This window comes from Lottia gigantea (assembly GCF_000327385.1).
Source record: "Lottia gigantea unplaced genomic scaffold LOTGIsca_17, whole genome shotgun sequence".
Lineage (NCBI taxonomy): Eukaryota > Metazoa > Mollusca > Gastropoda > Lottiidae > Lottia > Lottia gigantea.
In genome coordinates this window covers 487,985-506,735 of record NW_008708133.1, presented here as the reverse complement: position 1 = coordinate 506,735, position 18,751 = coordinate 487,985, and the positions used below count along the sequence as shown (strand labels likewise).

The following is an 18,751-nucleotide window of genomic DNA, read 5'->3' as shown; positions in this document are numbered from 1 at the left end:
ATAATGTTGTTCGAAAAGATAATTAAATAAATTTAATGGAAGACTGTAATCATTTTAATATTATCTTACAAACCCTTTTAGTTTTAGTTTTTCTTTGAATTATATTTTTTTTTATCTTTATGCATATTTCAAATTAAGTTTACACCTAACTTCTAAGTTCTTTTATTCCCATAATAATGGTCACAAGATTTCAGTTTTCAGCAGGTACACTAAGACTCTTTAATCATTTTTGAATTAGTTTTCATACAAAACCAGAGCCAAAAACCAAGATTATTTTGTTCCCCTAATAATGATTTCTAATTTATTTTTACACTTATCAATTCAAACCCCTTGTTTTTGTTTCTTCTTCATCATGCCTAGGCAAGTGCTTTTTTAAAAATAACAATTCCATACCATCAACCTTACTCTTATTTTCCAAAACGAAACTAAAATTAATAACATATTTGATCAATATTTATTGTCAAAATGATCTGGACTGATAAAAATTGCAAATACATCCATCGTGCAAGACTGGGCCCCAAGTTCTGTAGTTATACCACATATTGCTGTTTTATCAAAGTCAATAACAGTTTCCGACTTCAAACAGCTAGAAAATCTAGCTTACCTCAATTTTCCACCCTTAACATTTCCATTTATTTCTGAATGGCTGTACTCACTACCAATTTCAATCCACGCAAAGGTGTTTGCACCAAAAGAACTATTTTCTCAAACGGTAATTATATTATAGAAAAGTATACCATATTAAAGCAAACATAATGTATTGTACTGATCAGCATGTAATGATTTGATGATTTTGAACATTTGTCTACTAGAAAACCCCATACATCTATATCGTTCAATTTTCAAACAAACTGAACAATTTTAAATGCGAAACGGGGCTTCAGAAAATAGACTGGCCCAGCTTTGCCCCCCCCCCCCCTTACCCACTTTCAAATTTTTTTATCGTTTTGAATAGTGAAAGAAAGGCCTGCGCCACTGCTTGTGCTCGATCTCTTTGTAATTATGGACCTTTGCAGTATTTAATTAGATGATGTGTCACAGTAGTTATAATGTATATGCTCTTTATATAACTTTATTTGAAATATTTATCTATTCTTTTACAAATTTTATTAAACAATTATTCGTATTATAGAATTATTAAGTGATTATCTAGTGTTACTCGCTATGATATGCAGACAAGATAAAACCATTGTATTTTTAACCTGGTTTTCTTCTTTCATTGATGTATGTCGGAGGATCTGACATGATTAAGGCTTCTAGTCATTGTACGGAATAATTAAGCTGTTGCAAGAGGCTTGGATCTCAAAGATCGAAATCGAAAAAAGTGGACTAGTATCGTTGGTTTGGCAAGATGTCCAGCATAACACACTGGATTTTTTCCCCCGTATTGTAGGGCGTGAAACAAGTGACGGCGCCAGTGAGGGGTTGGAGGCTTGTGACAAGACGCCTCCACGTAGTTGACGCATTTTAAATTCAGNCCTCGCCAGCCCCCCCCCCCCCCCCCTCCACACACACCTTGAGTCAGTTTGAGTTTCAGGTGTCTAGAAGAGTTAGCATGACTGGCTCCACATCCGTCAAAGCAGTTCACTGCGTCGTAACGGCAATCGTTGAAGCTATCGAACAAAAAAAGTAAAATTAATAAATTAATAATCGCAAAACGGAATTCTTGGAAAGACGTACGTCAATGCTACCTTGAAGAAATAAAGAATACTGGCATATCGTAAAATGAAACAAAAGAATATGTCATTGTCTCAATCATCCCAGTGGCAGATTGGCGAACTCATTGACGTACTGGCGTACACCCCGTCAAAAATCTGTCACTCCACCATTGGCTAAATCCGTCCAAGGCCCTGCATATATAGGGCTTTGAATCAGTCATCATCCCAGTGACGTAGTGGCGAACTCATTGACGTAACGGCGAACTCAGTGACGTAGTGGCGAACTCATTGACGTATTGGCGTATGAAGGGCTGATACACGGCTTATTCATACGTCACTCCTTCAATGAATCCGTCAACTGTCAATGGCTTCAATCTGTCACTTATTCGCGTAGTGGCGATTTCATTGACAGAATGGCGTATGAAGGGCTGACACACGGCTTATTCATCCGTCACTCCTTCAATGAATCAGTCATCCGTCAATGGCGTTAGTTCGCCAATCATCCCAGTGACGGAGTGGCGAACTCACTGACGTAGTGGCGAACTCATTGACGGAGTGGCGAACTCACTGACGGAGTGGCGGACTCATTGACGGGGTGGCGAACTCATTGACGGAGTGTAAACCACAAACTGTTTTATTTGTTTTTCTAAAATTTCCAAAGCCTGAATAAGCCTCATATGTGGCATATTTCGTTTCTTTCTTGAAGACGTCATCAAATTCGCAAATTAAAACATCAACACCTCGGTCTGAATCCAGAAATTCGGCCGGAATTTTGACAGCCCTCTCCCTCGCTCTTCCAGTCAGCGACAATGTGATGGCTAAAGCTTGATTGTCAGCGTCCAGGTCGGTGACCCGACGCCATATTTCTAGCTCATTTTTCCAAGTGTCATATACAGTATCAGGTGGATTCTTATAGCTATTTCTGTTATTCTCCGACATTTTCTTTAATTTCGCTCTGCTACCATGTTTAATTCAATAAATACTCTAATGTCTCATCTATACATTTATTGCACTTCAATGGCGTCCAAACAAACCAAACAAAACTGGCGGACGGAAGTCACGTGATCAAATTAGAGGAAGTTAAAGAATGTAAACAAAGTAAAAGTATGTAATAATGAAAGATATGAGATAACAGAAGATGCAATTAAGGTTTGTATAAAACAAGTAAGTGAAGGAATAACAGGTTAAAATACAGATGTGATGTCACTCTTTGATCTCGGCGTACCATTATCCAACATAATGATACTGGCAAACAGCCATGAGTCCAATATTGACATTAATAATGGACTCTAAATATTGGACACTTGTTCCTTTGCCAAGAAAACGTGTTCACGATTGACTTGGCTTCAAATAGTACGTGAAAACTTGTCATAGTAATTGATCTAAGATTTATTCTTAGAATTAGAATATTATTCTTTTTTTGTCAGAAATGAAGCACAAAAATCTCTTCATAAACAACACTAATGTTTCAAATTTGATACAGCCAAGGGAAAAATAATAATTCTAATAGCTCGGTTATCCTTGTCGCTAATTGCTTATAAAACGCAAAATGTAAATCACGAAACGATGCCGTATATGCCATTACAGTGGTGTATTTGGGGGCCATAACAAATTCTCCGCCTTCCTAGATTAGGTAAATTTTACAAGGATCCTCAACATATCAAGTACCATATTAAATCCAGAAAGGGGAGCCTTCGGTCCTCGTACCATGATCATTATTAGACTTATTGACAAGCTTTCGACCATTAACCTATATTTAACATCAGTGAGTTCGCCATTAGGCTACTGGTGCCAATAACGGATTGATCCATCGACGGTTTGTAACTTACCAAATGCATAATATACATAGTGTCTAACGTATACACAAGTGTTGAAATTTTAATTTTTTTCAAAATAAGAACTTTATGATTAGGACCAAAACGTTTTTCATGTCATTTCTACATTTGTCAATGTCACATTGTTTAAGGGATTGTAAAGAGGTTTAAACCTCAATGTGTATTGGAGATCCGGAAAGCATCAATTTGCACCATTCCCATTTTGCAACAAGAAATAAAATTGTAATTTCTATCTTGATCACCAATCCGAAATTGCGAATATTAACACAAATGTCTCAACAATATACATCAAAAGCAGGTTACAGCTGCGTATTTACATACATATTTGATTTATTTTGGTTAAATCAAAAGCAATTAACTCAAGTAGAGCTGTGAACAGCACTGAGCGTGGCCCGTGATACTTTTCCTGATAGCTGTAAGACTTTTTTTTAACTTCAAACCCTCTCAAGCCCGGTGATGACTCGACCACTTTTAGTAAAGAGCCAAGCTAAATGAAATGTTTTGTGAAAGGGTAAATTCAATCTTGTATCAATATAACTTATCGTATGGTTATTTTAATAGCTTCATGGTAGTTATGATATACAGGTATGTGTGAAATGTGAACATTATGTGACGGAATTTCTTTACTGATATAAACATGATCTATAAGTGTCCCACCTTCAGTAGTGTAATGCTGAACAAGTTGTTGAAAACCAAATTGTTGAAAACAATTTAGTATAGACAAATGACCCTCCAAGATATTTTGGTTGAAATCCCCCATAATAACATAGTCTGAACCAGTTTCTTGTAATTCAACTAATAATCTTTCTAACATTGGGAGAAATAAATCTAATCGATAAACGGGGGATAACAATTAAGTTTAATATTTTTATCCAAAATATTCAAAGCAATGTGTTCTATATTTAAAGCTCCCAATTTTAAAATGTTGACATTTTTGTTTTGCTTATAATATACTTCTACTCCTCCGTGCCCCTTTTCTTTCAAAAATTTTTGAAATCTCTAGTGTCATCATAGCTGTTTGCTTTTATTCCCTCAGCCTAACTAACACCAATAACCAAAATTGTTGTGTGTATCTTGCAGATAGAGTTCTATTAATGGTACAGACAAAATTCGAACAGGTTAATGTATCAAATATTCACTACTCTATATGAGTGTATGTTAAATTATTGTAAGTGAAAATTGAAAAAAAAATTGAATATACAAACCATATTGCTAAGAGTTAATTACATTGTAAGTTAGAACCCTCAGTCGAAAAAAAACCCCAATGTTTTTAAAACATATTTTAATGGATTATTGTCATATATCATTGAAAAGATAATCAAAAAGGAATTACAGTGTTTATTAGAAAAGGTCATACAGCCGTCCAAAGTTGTCAAAAATGTTAATTTTTGAATGGCTATTAAACCGGAAGTTAATATTTTTCAACCAAAATGAATACACCTGTGGATAGCTGAGGTCAAGAACATCCTACAGTGAAATGTTCAAAAAATTCAAACGAATATAAAAAAAATTCAAATTCGAAATTCAAAATTCTATTCCAACAAACTGTAGACAAGGTTACAAGGATTTAATAGACACCAAAATCATAAAAATCGGATAAAAAATGGAGGACTAATTAATTTTTGCTAAAATGGGTCAGTCCGAGGCGACTGCTTATGCATCACTTCCGGTTTGGATTTTTTCTGCTAAGTGCATTCTAATTATGACTGACAGACAATATATATGGTTTTTCCCAACATCTGAAATTTACACCGGAAGTGGGGGTGCCAGGCGTGATTTTAACAAAAACGGAAGTTCTCACGCAAATTTCAGATCAATCGGATAATTAGAGACTGCGTTAAAAATTTTGAGCTTTTTTGAAAATTTTGGATTCAATTTATATTTAAAAATAATAATATTTAAAAATTGAATTTTTTAGCCTCACCAGATACGTCTTATAACAATGAACATATTAAAGAAACTTTCAGGTAAATCAGTTCATAAATAAGCCCTACAGACTTGATGCAAAATATTTGCACATTATGCAATGGCACACTTCCGGTTTAGCAAAAATTGAGTTTTAGATATTCATTTTTGATTCCAGGTCATTTAAAAATGTTTTGTGAAGACAATTATGCTATACCATTTTCGATTTTGGCTAGGGACGTTCCTAAAAAAAAAAAACAAAAAATAAAAAATAAAAAATAAACATAACGAAAACAATAGATTTGCCACGCAAAAATCGTTCATCGAAAACGATGTTCTCAAAATTATACATAAACATACCAAGAATAGTCCAAATCCGGGCTTTTTTGTATACATACAATATATTTCTCATGCACGTCCCATAAACAAATTGGGATCGATATTCATGCAGGAATAATGATATGTTTTCAGACGATAATAGAAACGAATTCTGATGTATTATGAATTATTCGATGCCATTCGCTTGTATCTTATTTTCGTTTACAAATGGTGTGTCCTTTACCCATTTTGTCCACTTCCTTTTTAAAAATTAGGCCACACAAAAGATAATGCTTGTTACGATTTGAATTCCAGTCCCGTGTGCATTTTGCAATTTTCAATTGAAATTTGATAAAGAGTAGGCTGGAACAATGATATGTCAAGTGATACTATTAATGCGTCCCTAGCTTTACAGATTATAGAGGATAATTCTTACACTTACTTATGCTGACTTATGCATTAAATACTGTATAGTGACTACCAATTGGACTACCAATGAAACATCTTACGAAGATTTTATTGGCTTTGTTTACAATCTTATTCTTGAACAATGATATGTAAACGAATTTACTGTAAGACTTTCTTTCTGAGATCATCTACAAATGACTCGCTCTATCAAATGGTAAACAAATAGTTGGACGATTCACTTTTGAAAAATGGACAATGATGACACGAATTTCCTGATATAGACATTAATGATCACATATTTTCTATAATTTTTAATCAAATGTACTGTACTTCTGTTGTACTTTTATCTTGAATCATTGCAGTGTCGTGAACCGATATACATTAGATTTATATAGGTGGTGCCGGAAGAACTATTAAAATGGGCAAACAAAGTTTATACACATTTATCTAAATCAATGTCATACAAAGGGGTAATATATCAAATACGTACATTTTAAAGTGATGAGAATATCAAATCATGGGTTATTAATCCAAAAAAAGTGTTACATTTTTGTTATATTTTTAACCTGGAGTGTTTCTCAAGAGCAAAAAGTTATGAATACATAATAAAATGCCCTGTCCCATTTAAATATATTATGTATATATGATTAAATACGTTTGAGAGATTTTAGAATATTTAAAATCAGGTATATACCTAGGGAAAAAGTTTGAAATATTATAAAATGACGAGTGGAAGTCTTTAAAGAAGATTTTTAAATCAGACTCATTTGTTCTTTAAAAAAGTAAGTAAACAAAGATGAAAAATGGGGTGCTATTCGTGCCCACAAGACTCGGCCAGTTCATCTAAAGAGGTGCGATTTCCTGCAACCTGTAACTCGTGCCTTCAAACTTGATTAATTCAGCCGGCGACCAGTGAACAGACTTACCTTTTGCCTAGATATTGAAACGTAGTTGGGTCAGACAAGGATTTTTGTTACTGAATCCGAGATATTTTAGGGATTTTATATACTTCCGCAATTTGCCATGAATTAAATCCAATAATAGGTTTCGGGGAAGGAAGGGTTTGATTCTCCTACATTAAGGAGATTAAGGGTCTTGATATTGGGTTTTCTTCTGTTCTTATTCTGATCTGAAATTAGAAAAAATAAGAAGTATAGTGTCTGTTATGTACTGATTGTTTTTAGATTACTAAGAACAATATTATCATTTAAGTTCTTATTTTTTGAATATGCAACTATCATTTTCTGTTTATAGACATAGGGGAATTTCTCTTGAAGGCTCTTATAGTGGGCATGAACTATCTTGCTTGCTCGATTGCTGGCTGTATTGAACGGGACAACAAAGGGTGCTATGTCTACATTATGGTGAATATTTAGTCCTATAGGTCTTGCTGTATTCAATGTCTCAATCCAATGGGCTTCCCTAGATTGGCGGAATTTGGTAGTTTCATCTTCGGGCAAGTCAATTTCTATGCGCTCAAATGGGATTAGGGTGAGATCGTCTATTGAATGGTCGTCGAGGTTGAAATGATTAGAAACAGGCTTGTTTTTCTTTCATTTGATATCCGACCTATGAGCATTAAAACGAGTTCGTAAATTATTCTTAGTTTCTCCTACATATTGTTTGGGGCATGAAATTAAATATATTACATTCGAATGTTCTCATGTTAGATGTTCCTGGATCGGGTACCTTTTATTCGTAGAGTTGCTTACAAAATAACGAGTTTCTGATATAAAGGGGTATGTTTTGCATCTACTGGACAAACATGGAGCACTTCTTAAACCTGGAGGTACTTCGGCATAAAGCCTGTTTTTAGCTGCTATCTGTGCTAAAGTGGAATTTATTATGTTTCGTAAAAATCGTTTAGAGAAAACAATCGTACAGGCTTGGATGAAATCAGAAGATCAAGTGCAAATTCAATTAAATCGTAAAACTTGTGACTTGTTTATACCAGAAAAAGTATGTTTTGAAAGGGGCTCTTGTGCAAGAGTTGATGAGTATCAGTTTCTTTAAAATACACTTTAATATCCAGTTTATTTGTTTCTGCTAGGGAATCTCCCTTAAAGACAGTGGTATCGAGAAAATCTATGCTTTTGTCACGTTTGTGGTTAATTTAAAGGAACATAAAAAACCATCCAAAAAGCGTCCGTAAAAAAGTGGGTCAAATGGACAGAGGGGCAACACCTCACGTTCACACTCTGCCAACGAAGGGGCAAATAGCTGTCCCTGAAATTTGTAAATATGTTATACCATTAAATGTGAAATCGTTTCGACTAAGACAAATCTGTAAAAGCTGTAGAATTGCATCATCGGGTCTGTTTGGATTTGGGTTTCTATTAAAAGCTTTACGAACTGCCGTTAAACCAGTAGTGTTATCGATATTGGTATATATAGAAGAAACGTCGATAGAAATTAAAATAACATTAGAGGGAACTCGAAGATTTTTTATTTTAATGACAAAATCGGTTGTGTCTTTAAGGTAGTCGCGATGTTGACATTCTAGAGGTAGTAAGAAATGATCAATGTATTCTTACACTTCATACGACTCACTACCACAGTCAGATATAATCGGGAGGCCTTAAGGGATTTTATTCGAGATAAACCACTCCTTGGTCGGATTCAGGTTTAGCAGACAGATAGTCATATTGTTTCTGTTTGAGATAACTAGTTTAGACTAAATCGGCAAGAATATTGTTAAGTATATTAGCAGTGTCTTTGAAAATTGGTTTCGGTAAAATGGCATAATGTTTAGGATTATTCAGTTGATTCTCCGGTGGGTTCGGTTTGCCGCATTGCCCAACTTGCCTCATCGTGCCCAACTGCACAAAAACGACTTGTAAAACGAAATTAAATGTTTCTGATAAAATCCGGAATGGCCATTTGTTTCACATGAAACAAAATATTTCTATCCGTTGTCCCGCATCGATTTTCTGTGGACCTGCTAGAGAAATCGAAACTATAGTTTCAAGACTTTCGTACTGTGCCTTTTTACAGAGGCATACTCTTCGCTATGACAATACTGAGTTTTCAAAATATAGCCCTCACCGCTCAAGGTTTTAGATTCCGCAATACTTATTTTCCTGTGGATCCATCCGATGTCTGAACAGTTATTTTTTCTAAACAATTGCAGGTTCGTCTATTTTTGTCTCCAACTGCCAACGGTAGTGTGGAGCCAATCAAATCCAGTTTCTACCTTGTCCACCAGGACATTCTATGACTTATCTGGAACCAGTGAGGGTTGAGCCACTGTCAAATTATAGGGCACATCTAATACGAGAATTCTAAACTTCTCCTCGCTTGATAATTCTGATTTACTATTCAGAAGATGTTCACTTTTAGACATTTCAGTTGCCATTTTTTCTAGCATGTGGCAACGTTATAGGCAAGCAGTAAAGGGACATAACTCTTGCAAGTTATGACAAATATTTTATTTATTGAACTTGTCTTCTTTCATTTTATGGATTTATGTATTTTGTATTACGGTTCTGGTCGTTTGTACTTGGTATTTATTTTATTCCAGATTTTACCATAAAACTAAAGTGTCGATTTACCGAACAGGTCCAAATTATAAATAAAACAGATTAAAATATTACGTTTCATGTGAAACAAATGGCCATTCCGGATTTTATCAGAAACCTTTAGTTTTGTTTAGCAAGTCGTTTTTGTGCAGTTGGGCACGATGCGGCAAGTTGGGCAATGCGGCAAAACGAACCCACCGTTGATTCTCTGTGTCTGAAACGTAATAATATGAACCTTTGTCACTCTTTTTATACGCCCATCGTCGCCCCTGTCCGTTGGTTCGTTGGTCCGTCGGTCCGTCAACATTTCTTGAGAATACAATGGAGACTACAGTTTTCAACTGATTTTAATGAAATTTGGTTTGATCATTTATATTGATGAGATCTTGGTCAAGTTCTAATTTGACGATCTTTCGATGAACGGTTTTTGAGTTATTGCACTTGACTTAGACAAAACGCGTCAAAATTTGTTTGTCAACACAATAGCGACTGCAGTTTTCAACTGATTTTAATGACATTTGGTGTGATCATGAATATTGATGCGATAATTTGATGTATTTGGGTTATTGATATTGATTTAAAAAATTTGATGGTTCTCAGCATAAATAACTGGCAGTAAATATATATATCATTGAATTCAAACCATTAAAATTTCTTTAATATGGGAAAATTCATGCTTTTGTCACTAGAGACAGTTTAATCATTTTTGACAGCTGCCAGTGGCATAATGTTTAGGATTATTCAGTTGATTCTCCGGTGGGTTCGGTTTGCCGCATTGCCCAACATGCCGCATCGTGCCCAACTGAACTGAGCCAATCAAATCCAGCTTCTACCTTGTCCACCAGGACATTCTATGACTTATCTTATTTAGAAATTAGGATTAAGGGTCTTGATATTGGGTTTTCTTCTGTTCTTATTCTGATCTGAAATTAGAAAAAATAAGAAGTATAGTGTCTGTTATGTACTGATTGTTTTTAGATTACTAAGAACAATATTATCATTTAAGTTCTTATTTTTTGAATATGCAACTATCATTTTCTGCTTATAGACATGGGGGAATTTCTCTTGAAGGCTCTTATAGTGGGCATGAACTATCTTGCTTGCTCGATAGCTGGCTGTATTGAACGGGACAACAAAGGGTGCTATGTCTACATTATGGTGAATATTTAGTCCTATAGGTCTTGCTGTATTCAATGTCTCAATCCAATGGGCCTCCCTAGATTGACGGAATTTGGTAGTTTCATCTTCGGGCAAGTCAATTTCTATACGCTCAATTGGGATTAGGGTGAGATCGTCTATTGAATGGTCGTCGAGGTTGAAATGATTAGAAACAGGCTTGTCTTTCTTTAATTTGATGCCTGACCTATGAGCATTAAAGCGAGTTCGTAAATTATTCTATTATTTCTCCTACATATTGTTTGGGGCATTTCTTGCATGAAATTAAATATATTACATTCGAATGTTCACATGTTAGATGTTCCTGGATCGGGTACCTTTTATTCGTAGAGTTGCTTATAAAATAATGAGTTTCTGATATAAAGGGACATGTTTTGCATCTACTGGACAAACATGGAGCACTTCTTGAACCTAGAGGTACTTCGGCATAAAGTCTGTTTTTAGCTGCTATCTGTGCTAGGGTGGAATTTTTTTATGTTTCGTAAAAATCGTTTAGAGTACCCACGCCCTTTCAGTTTTAAGAAAACAATCGTACAGGCTTGGTTGAAATCAGAAGATCTTGTACAAATTCGATGAAATCGTAAAACTTGTGACTTAATTATACCAGAAAAGGTATGTTTTGGGTGAAAGGAGCTCTTGTGCAAGAGTTGATGAGTATCAGTTTCTTTGAAATACACTTTAATATCCAGTTTATTTGTTTCTGCTATGGAATCTCCCTTAAAAACTGTGGTATCGAGAAAGTCTATGCTTTTGTCACTCACGTTTGCGGTTAGTTTGATAGAAGGATGGTGGTTGTTGAGAATTTCAAAGAATTCCCAAAACTGTTCGATAGAATAAGTCCAAACCATAAAAATGTCATCCAAAAAGCGTCCGTAAAAAAGTGGGTCAAATGGACAGAGGGGCAACACCTCACGTTCCCACTCTGCCATGAAAAGGTTTGCGTACGAAGGGGCGAATCGTTTGCCCATTGCTGTCCCTGAAGTTTGTAAATATGTTTTACCATTAAATGTGAAATCGTTTCGACTAAGACAAATCTCTAAAAGCTGTAGAATTGCATCGTCGGGTCTGTTCGGATCTGGGTTTCTATTAAAAGCTTTACGAACTGCCGTTAAAGCAGTTGTGTATCGATATTGGTATACATAGAAGAAACGTCGATAGAAATTAAAATAGCATTAGAGGGAACTCGAAGATTTTTTATTTTATTGACAAAATCGGTTGTGTCTTTAAGGTAGGCGCGATGTTGGCATGCTAGAGGTAGTAAGAAATGATCAATGTATTCTGACACTGCATATGACTCACTACCACAGTCAGATATAATCTGAGGACATGCGACCTTGTGGCAACGTGGCCGCAGCGACATTTAATGGCGTTGAACTGATGGTCTCGTAGTACGTTGTTGGTTCGGAGTCCGGTTGCCACTTTGCAGATGGCTACAGATGGATGGTTAGGTTTGTTTTGGTTTGGTATCTTCGGATCAATCTGGTATCTTGCGGTGTCGAGGTTCCGTAACATGTCGGCCCATTTCTGGTTGATCCTAGAAGACACGATACTGCAGAACTCCGAATAGGAGTATTCTAGAGGCTCGATATCCTCCAGACTCAGACTTTCCTTGGCACAAAATGGCCAGGAATGGCAAGGAATGGAGACGTGCGATGGAACCCATACTAATTCAATCTTCTGGTCGTTGTTGGTTTGGTAATGTGGATCATTCTTCTTTTTTCGGAAATAACTTCTGACCTGCAATTAGAAGAGGGGGGGGGGGATTTTTTACCAAGCATTGAGTCTATTTTACCCCAGACAAAGCTTAGGTTGGTCTTCTCATTTAATGAGTTGCAGAACTCCTGCCAGTGCTTTGTTTGTGTCTCACGACAGCCTGGAGTTCATCGGACCACCAGGACAGGTGACCTACGTGCAATGCCATCCTTAGTCCGGCGAATAGAGCCCATAGCAGCATCAGTAATAACCTGGGTCAACTTCCCAGAAAAACTAGAGACGTCCTCGTCCCTTGCCAGATCTAGCTTGGAACGAGTGAAATGACGCCTAAAGAAATCCCAGTTAGCCTTCCCTAGTCTCCATTTGCCTTGACACATGACTTCCTCCTTCACAACATTGCGTGACAGCGTGATTTCAATGACAACGCTAGATCATGACCGAGTCCAGTAGTTACATGTATATTTGCGCATGCGCACTTACATTTATCACATTTCAGTCTTCATGAGAAATTACTTTACAAATATCTGAAATCGTAATAAGGCCTGAAGTAATAAAATCATATTTATAGTAATATTGTTTGTCTAAAATAATATTTCTATTATTAAAAAGGGGTTGATTTAGGATATTACTAAGATTCTCTTCAGTAGAAAAACTATCGATGTTGGTTAAATGGTGCCATGATATTAAAATGTCTCTACAGAATATCGACAGTTTATTTAATTCCTTTTGTGTATATTGTACAAGGGGTCTAACATGTCTAAATTATCATATCTGCGAAAATTATACGAGAGGAAATTCTCCCAAATATAATTCGTTGAACTGTCTAGGTATAAGTAGTAAGAGAGCTTAGAGAATGTTCGCACGGGGTGCTAACATTCTCTACCCCCCCCCCCCCCCCTCTCAAGAAGTCAAAGAAAAACAGATCTACACCCCACATTCCATCAACTCCCCACCAAAAAAAACATTTCATCATTAAATTAACTCATTTTAAAAACACGAACAACACATTTGAATTTGTTTAATCTGTTTAAAATTAACTCCATAGTATAAGAATACAATCCACTTAAGGAAGTAAATAGTAATATATAGGTTATAACACAAAAAAAAACACTCGTAAAATCGTCGCAAACTATACACACAAATTCAAAAAAGACACATCCTTCTGTCCCAACTATCACAAAAAAACTTAAATCAGAATCCTATATAATCCCTTCTTCACTTTAGATTAGAATATTTAACGAAAAAAGCATATTAAAAATACCCTTATACAAAATAACTACCAGGCGACGGTATCTTTTCATCAATATTTTCTCTAGGTAAAAAAATAATTCCAAAAGTAGCTAGCTTTGTTTCAAACAACAAATCCCTCATTTCATCCAAGGCTAAAGCTATAGGATCTATCGCGGGAGCGGGAAAGAGTAGAAGCGACGCAGTGAAACAATCTGAAAGAAAGAGTTACAGCTAATAAGAGAACTGTCAAACAGGAGATTAGAAGAAAGGAAAGGAAAAGGTTTTAAAGTTATAGGATAAAAATGATAGTCGCTCACCCTCCAAAACCTATTTCGGTTCAGATATACAAAAATCATTAGGCTCTCTTCCTAGATTTCCATGGGCAAAATATCCTGGAGAAAAACATTTTCCGGCTCATAATTACACTGGTCCAGGTAATAGGCTTGATCTGCGATTAGACGAAAACGATAAACCCAAACCGGGTGAGGAACCAGTCAATAGAGTTGACGCCGCTGCGCTTCAACACGACATACTATACAGAAACAAAGACATACAGTTTAGACACGAAGCAGACAGACAAAATGATAATCGAACTTGAAAATATTCCAAATCTAACTTTCAAATAGAGAATGCAAAGGGCTCTAGGTATGGGATTAGCAGATGAAATTCATAAAGAATTTAGAAAAACTAAAAACTTTTTAAAAGTTATAGTGTTTGAAAAAGATGAAATATGGTCAGCAGATTTAATTAATATGCCAGTCGAAAGAGGATATCAATATTTCTTAACAGTTTTGTATACGAGATATGCTTGGGTTATTCCTTTGAAACAGATCAAACAGGCTTTTGAAACGATCATGAAACATAGAAAACCCCAAAAGTTATGGGTAGATAAAGGAAGCGAATTTTATTATAAAAATATGAAATCACTTGGCTTTGATATTTACAGTACTCATAACGAGGGAAAAGCTGTAGTAGTAGAAAGATTTAACAGGACGCTTAAATCAAAACTTTTCAAAACATTCACAGAACTAAAGTCTCAAAAATGGTTAAAGATTTTACCCACTGTAGTATCGGAATAATTATAATAATAAAATTCATTCTTCCATCGCTGTTTCTCCAATGCAAGCTAGTCAAAATCCAGATATTATAAAGTTTTCTTCTGTCCTTAATAATTTTGAAAATGAAATAAATAATTTAAATATTAATCCCAAATTTAAAGTTGGAGATCGCGTTGTATTTTCAAATATAAAAGCAAATTCGAAAAAGGTTACGTTGGATACTGGACAAACGAAATATTCATCGTTCATTCATGACCTCAACACCTCCTACATATGAATTAATCGATCAAGACAAAGAACAAATCATAGGTAGGTTTTATTAAAACTGACTTTTAAAAATGAATAGCTTTCTCGATAAATATGGAACTGATACAACCACAAACTTTCAACTTATGAGATGGGCGAATGAGTTAAATGTATCACCGTTTTATTATTGTATGAGAGATGAAATAAATGATCTGAAATATAAGAAAGGTAAATTTTATGCTATAACAAATGTACATACTTCCGATCAAAAAGGAGTTCATCATTCTGCTTTGTACAAAGACTCTTCAAATAACTTATATTTCTTCGATTCTTTTGGATTAGAACCCACTGAAGAGATAATGAAATTGACTAATCAACCAATTAAATGTTCTACATTTAAAATTCAATTACCAGGACAAAAGTTTTGTGGACAGCTTGCACTTTGGGTTTTATATCAGCTGAGTTTAGGAAAACAGTTTGAAGATATTATAATAAATTTAACTTTATAACAATGGCCAACAAGTTTGGATTAGGTTCTTTACCTTTAGAAACCAAAAAACCTAACACTACAGCGTGGATAAATAAAGCGAAACCTTACTTTGTGGATCAAATCGGAGACACTCTTCAAGGTGATTTAGATATGAACAATTTCAAAGTAAGTAATTTAAAATCTCCGGAAAATGATAATGACGCTGTTCACAAGAAATATTTACGGGATCAAATAATTTCAATTGAAGTAAATAAAAACCATTTAGAAGATAAAATAAGTAATGTGAAAAGATTCTTCAATCGTCAATTAAATAATAAAAATTTTATCAATGACACTAAACTACAGCAAGAAGTAGCAGGTTTAATAAGTTTTTTTCAAAAACAATTGGTCAACGTAGTGAACAAAACTGAGTTACAAAATTTAATTTCGTTAATATCTAATTTAGAGAATTGAGTGATAAAGATGCTTCCATTACTGATAATATTGATTATTCAAAAGAGTATGAATATAAAATTTCTCCTCCAGAATATATTTACCCCCATACCATGTTTCATGGTAATCATTCATTACTTTTTCCTTTCCGAGGAAAAATTGTAATTGAAATTATTTTTCCTATGCAGGTAAAAGTTGATTCAATATTCTTCAGACAAAACTCAGGAATTTCATCTAATCGTCAATTTAACGCTCGTAAAGTTCTTCAGTTTATCAATGGTACAGAAAATGTAGAAACTAAAGAATATGAAATTAACGAGGAAAACAGCAAGTTTAATCACTTATATATTAAAACGAGTGGAAAATATATAGATAGATTTAGAATGTTAATCATACCAGTTAAAGAAAATGATACTCTTTCATTGAGTGAATTTGATATGATATTGTTAACGGAAACTCCACCATCAGTAAGTATTATTAGAAATCCAAAACCACAAAATATAGGGGAAACAAGAAGTTACGAGTTTTTACGAGCGACAGACTTTAAATACGTAAAACTATATTTTGTTAATAATGATATATTTACCTCAATTGATATTCATAAAAGTCAACAAAAACAAAAAATTTTGATACCAGCAATAAGAGATGATGATGCATATGTTAATATATCACTCTCTATTGAAAACCCAAAGTTTTCACTTCATCTAAACTAGATTAATGATTCGGAAGAACAAATATCCCTAGTATCTGTAGAAGTTTTCCATCTTTTGCTTTATCAAAAGTTCACTTAATTTAATTACCTTAAAAATGGAAAGCAGTAGACAAAACTACATGATAGAAAAACAAAATGAACTAAAAGAAAAAACTAAAACACTTCAACAAATGCAGGAAAACATGGAGTAGAATTGATTCTGTTTTCAAAACATTAAGCACAGTTCTAACAGTAGGGATAACAGTATCAACAGCCGCAACTGGTGGATTAATGCTTCCACTAAATGTCCCAACTGTATTAGCCACCTTCACTGCCGTTCAAACATCATCTTGTGGATTGATTACTTTAGGTTTTACATCAAAACAAAAATCTCATTATAAAAAGAAAACAGAAATTTTAAATTCATATCTTAATAAATTATTATTTATATTTTTTTGAAAGATCGAGAGAAGATAAGAACATAACCATAATGAAGAATTAGAAGAATTCAATGAAATTTTAGATAAATTTGATGTAGAAATATCATCAATAAAAGTGAAAAATTCCTAATTAAAAAATAGATACTTAAAAATATGAATAGAATTGAAATTTTAGACGATGAAACATTCATATCAAATGTGCTATTTTCCAATGTTATTAAGGGTGTCTCTGAAAATTTTGTAACATTTACAGGAGAAATTGAATTAGATGGATAGATAAACGAGCATGGAAAACACAGACCAAAATGCCAAAACTTTTCAGAAAATCTTTTCTATTATGGATTTACAATCTGATGCTTCTGATTTGTATTTCACAGGAAATGTCATTTTACATAAAAACAATTTTAAAGAAATAAAAAGATCAAAAGTTGGTAGAGGAACTGAACTACTTAAAAAGATAAATGAATATAAAGGTAAAAATTGCTATATACCAACAAATGGTAACTGTTTTATCAAATGTGTAAATCATGTTTTGAACAAAGATTTAACAAATGAATTTCAAAAATTCATTAATGATTTTCCAAAACCTAATAGAAAAGGATTAATGACAACTGCTAGAATCAGTAATTCCAAGAAATTTAACACTTATTTTCACATTTATATGCCCCAAAATAGACATTTTCAACCAAAGAAAGTATCCGAGAAATTTACATAACTCACATTTCTGTCTCATAAGAAGAAATGTAAAAAGTTTAGGTATGAAAGAAATAGAAGATAATTATGAACAGGTATGGAAAACATGTAGAGATGATAATGCCGTAACACAAGTAGCACCTTTGAAACTAAACATATTTTCAAATTAGAGTTATGATACTTTATTCGCTTGGGATTGTGAAACATATTCAGAAAGTAAAACGCGTAAAGCTATTCCTTATTGCTGCACTTTAGTCAATATGGAAAATCTAAGAAAAAAGTTAGAGACGATAAACAATCTCTTTCCAGATTTAAAGCCGACAGATCCAATTCCAGAAGAATTTTACAATAAACTCATGACTAATATAGTAGAAATATTTGTGGGTAAAGATTGCATTGATCACATGTTAAAATATTTAGGTCAATATGATAGAAGAGATTAACGTTAATTGCTCATAACGCTTTCGCTTTTGATAACTGGATCGTAATTAAAAACGTAAAAAAACTATCGCAATGTCCACTAGTAATGGCTAGAGGCATTTTATCTTTACCTTTATCTAATCCATACACCGATGAAGATTTACAGAAAAAACCCCAAAAAAAAAATTGGCAACTCTAACTATCTGCAAAATATTAGTTTCAAAAGTTCCTATCAACATGAAAAATCTAGTTTGCAAGCATGGGGAAATTCATCTTATCTACCAATGAATTTGAGAAAGATCAGTGATATCAATATTGTAAAATACACCGAAGATAACTGGGAATCTTAAAGACACGAATGGGAACCTTACGCGAAACGAGACACCCTATGTCTTGGAGCTTGCTTGATAAAATACAACAAGGTTATGAAAGACACTGTATTCCAGAATGTTTCTAATAATTTAATCTTCTGTATCTTTAAAGGGTTGGTATTATTTGCATCATTACGATAAAGAAATGG

At 34.1% G+C, this 18,751-nt stretch overlaps 2 protein-coding genes across 2 annotated transcripts; one reads left to right on the top strand and one right to left on the bottom strand.

Moving 5' to 3' along the window:
- Positions 1-316: 316 nt before the first annotated feature.
- LOTGIDRAFT_158401 (hypothetical protein) lies at positions 317-2,597 on the bottom strand (the record flags this gene model as incomplete). The annotated part of the gene is made up of 4 exons (XM_009051563.1): positions 317-425; positions 605-704; positions 1,516-1,613; positions 2,227-2,597. The coding sequence occupies 4 exons, from the start codon at positions 2,595-2,597 to the stop codon at positions 317-319; spliced, it is 678 nt and encodes a 225-aa protein (XP_009049811.1).
- Positions 2,598-15,576: 12,979 nt separating this feature from the next.
- On the top strand, positions 15,577-18,254 carry LOTGIDRAFT_158400 (hypothetical protein; the record flags this gene model as incomplete). The annotated part of the gene is made up of 3 exons (XM_009051562.1): positions 15,577-15,720; positions 16,176-16,454; positions 17,982-18,254. 3 exons carry the CDS (start codon positions 15,577-15,579, stop codon positions 18,252-18,254), a joined length of 696 nt encoding a protein of 231 aa, XP_009049810.1.
- Positions 18,255-18,751: the final 497 nt, after the last annotated feature.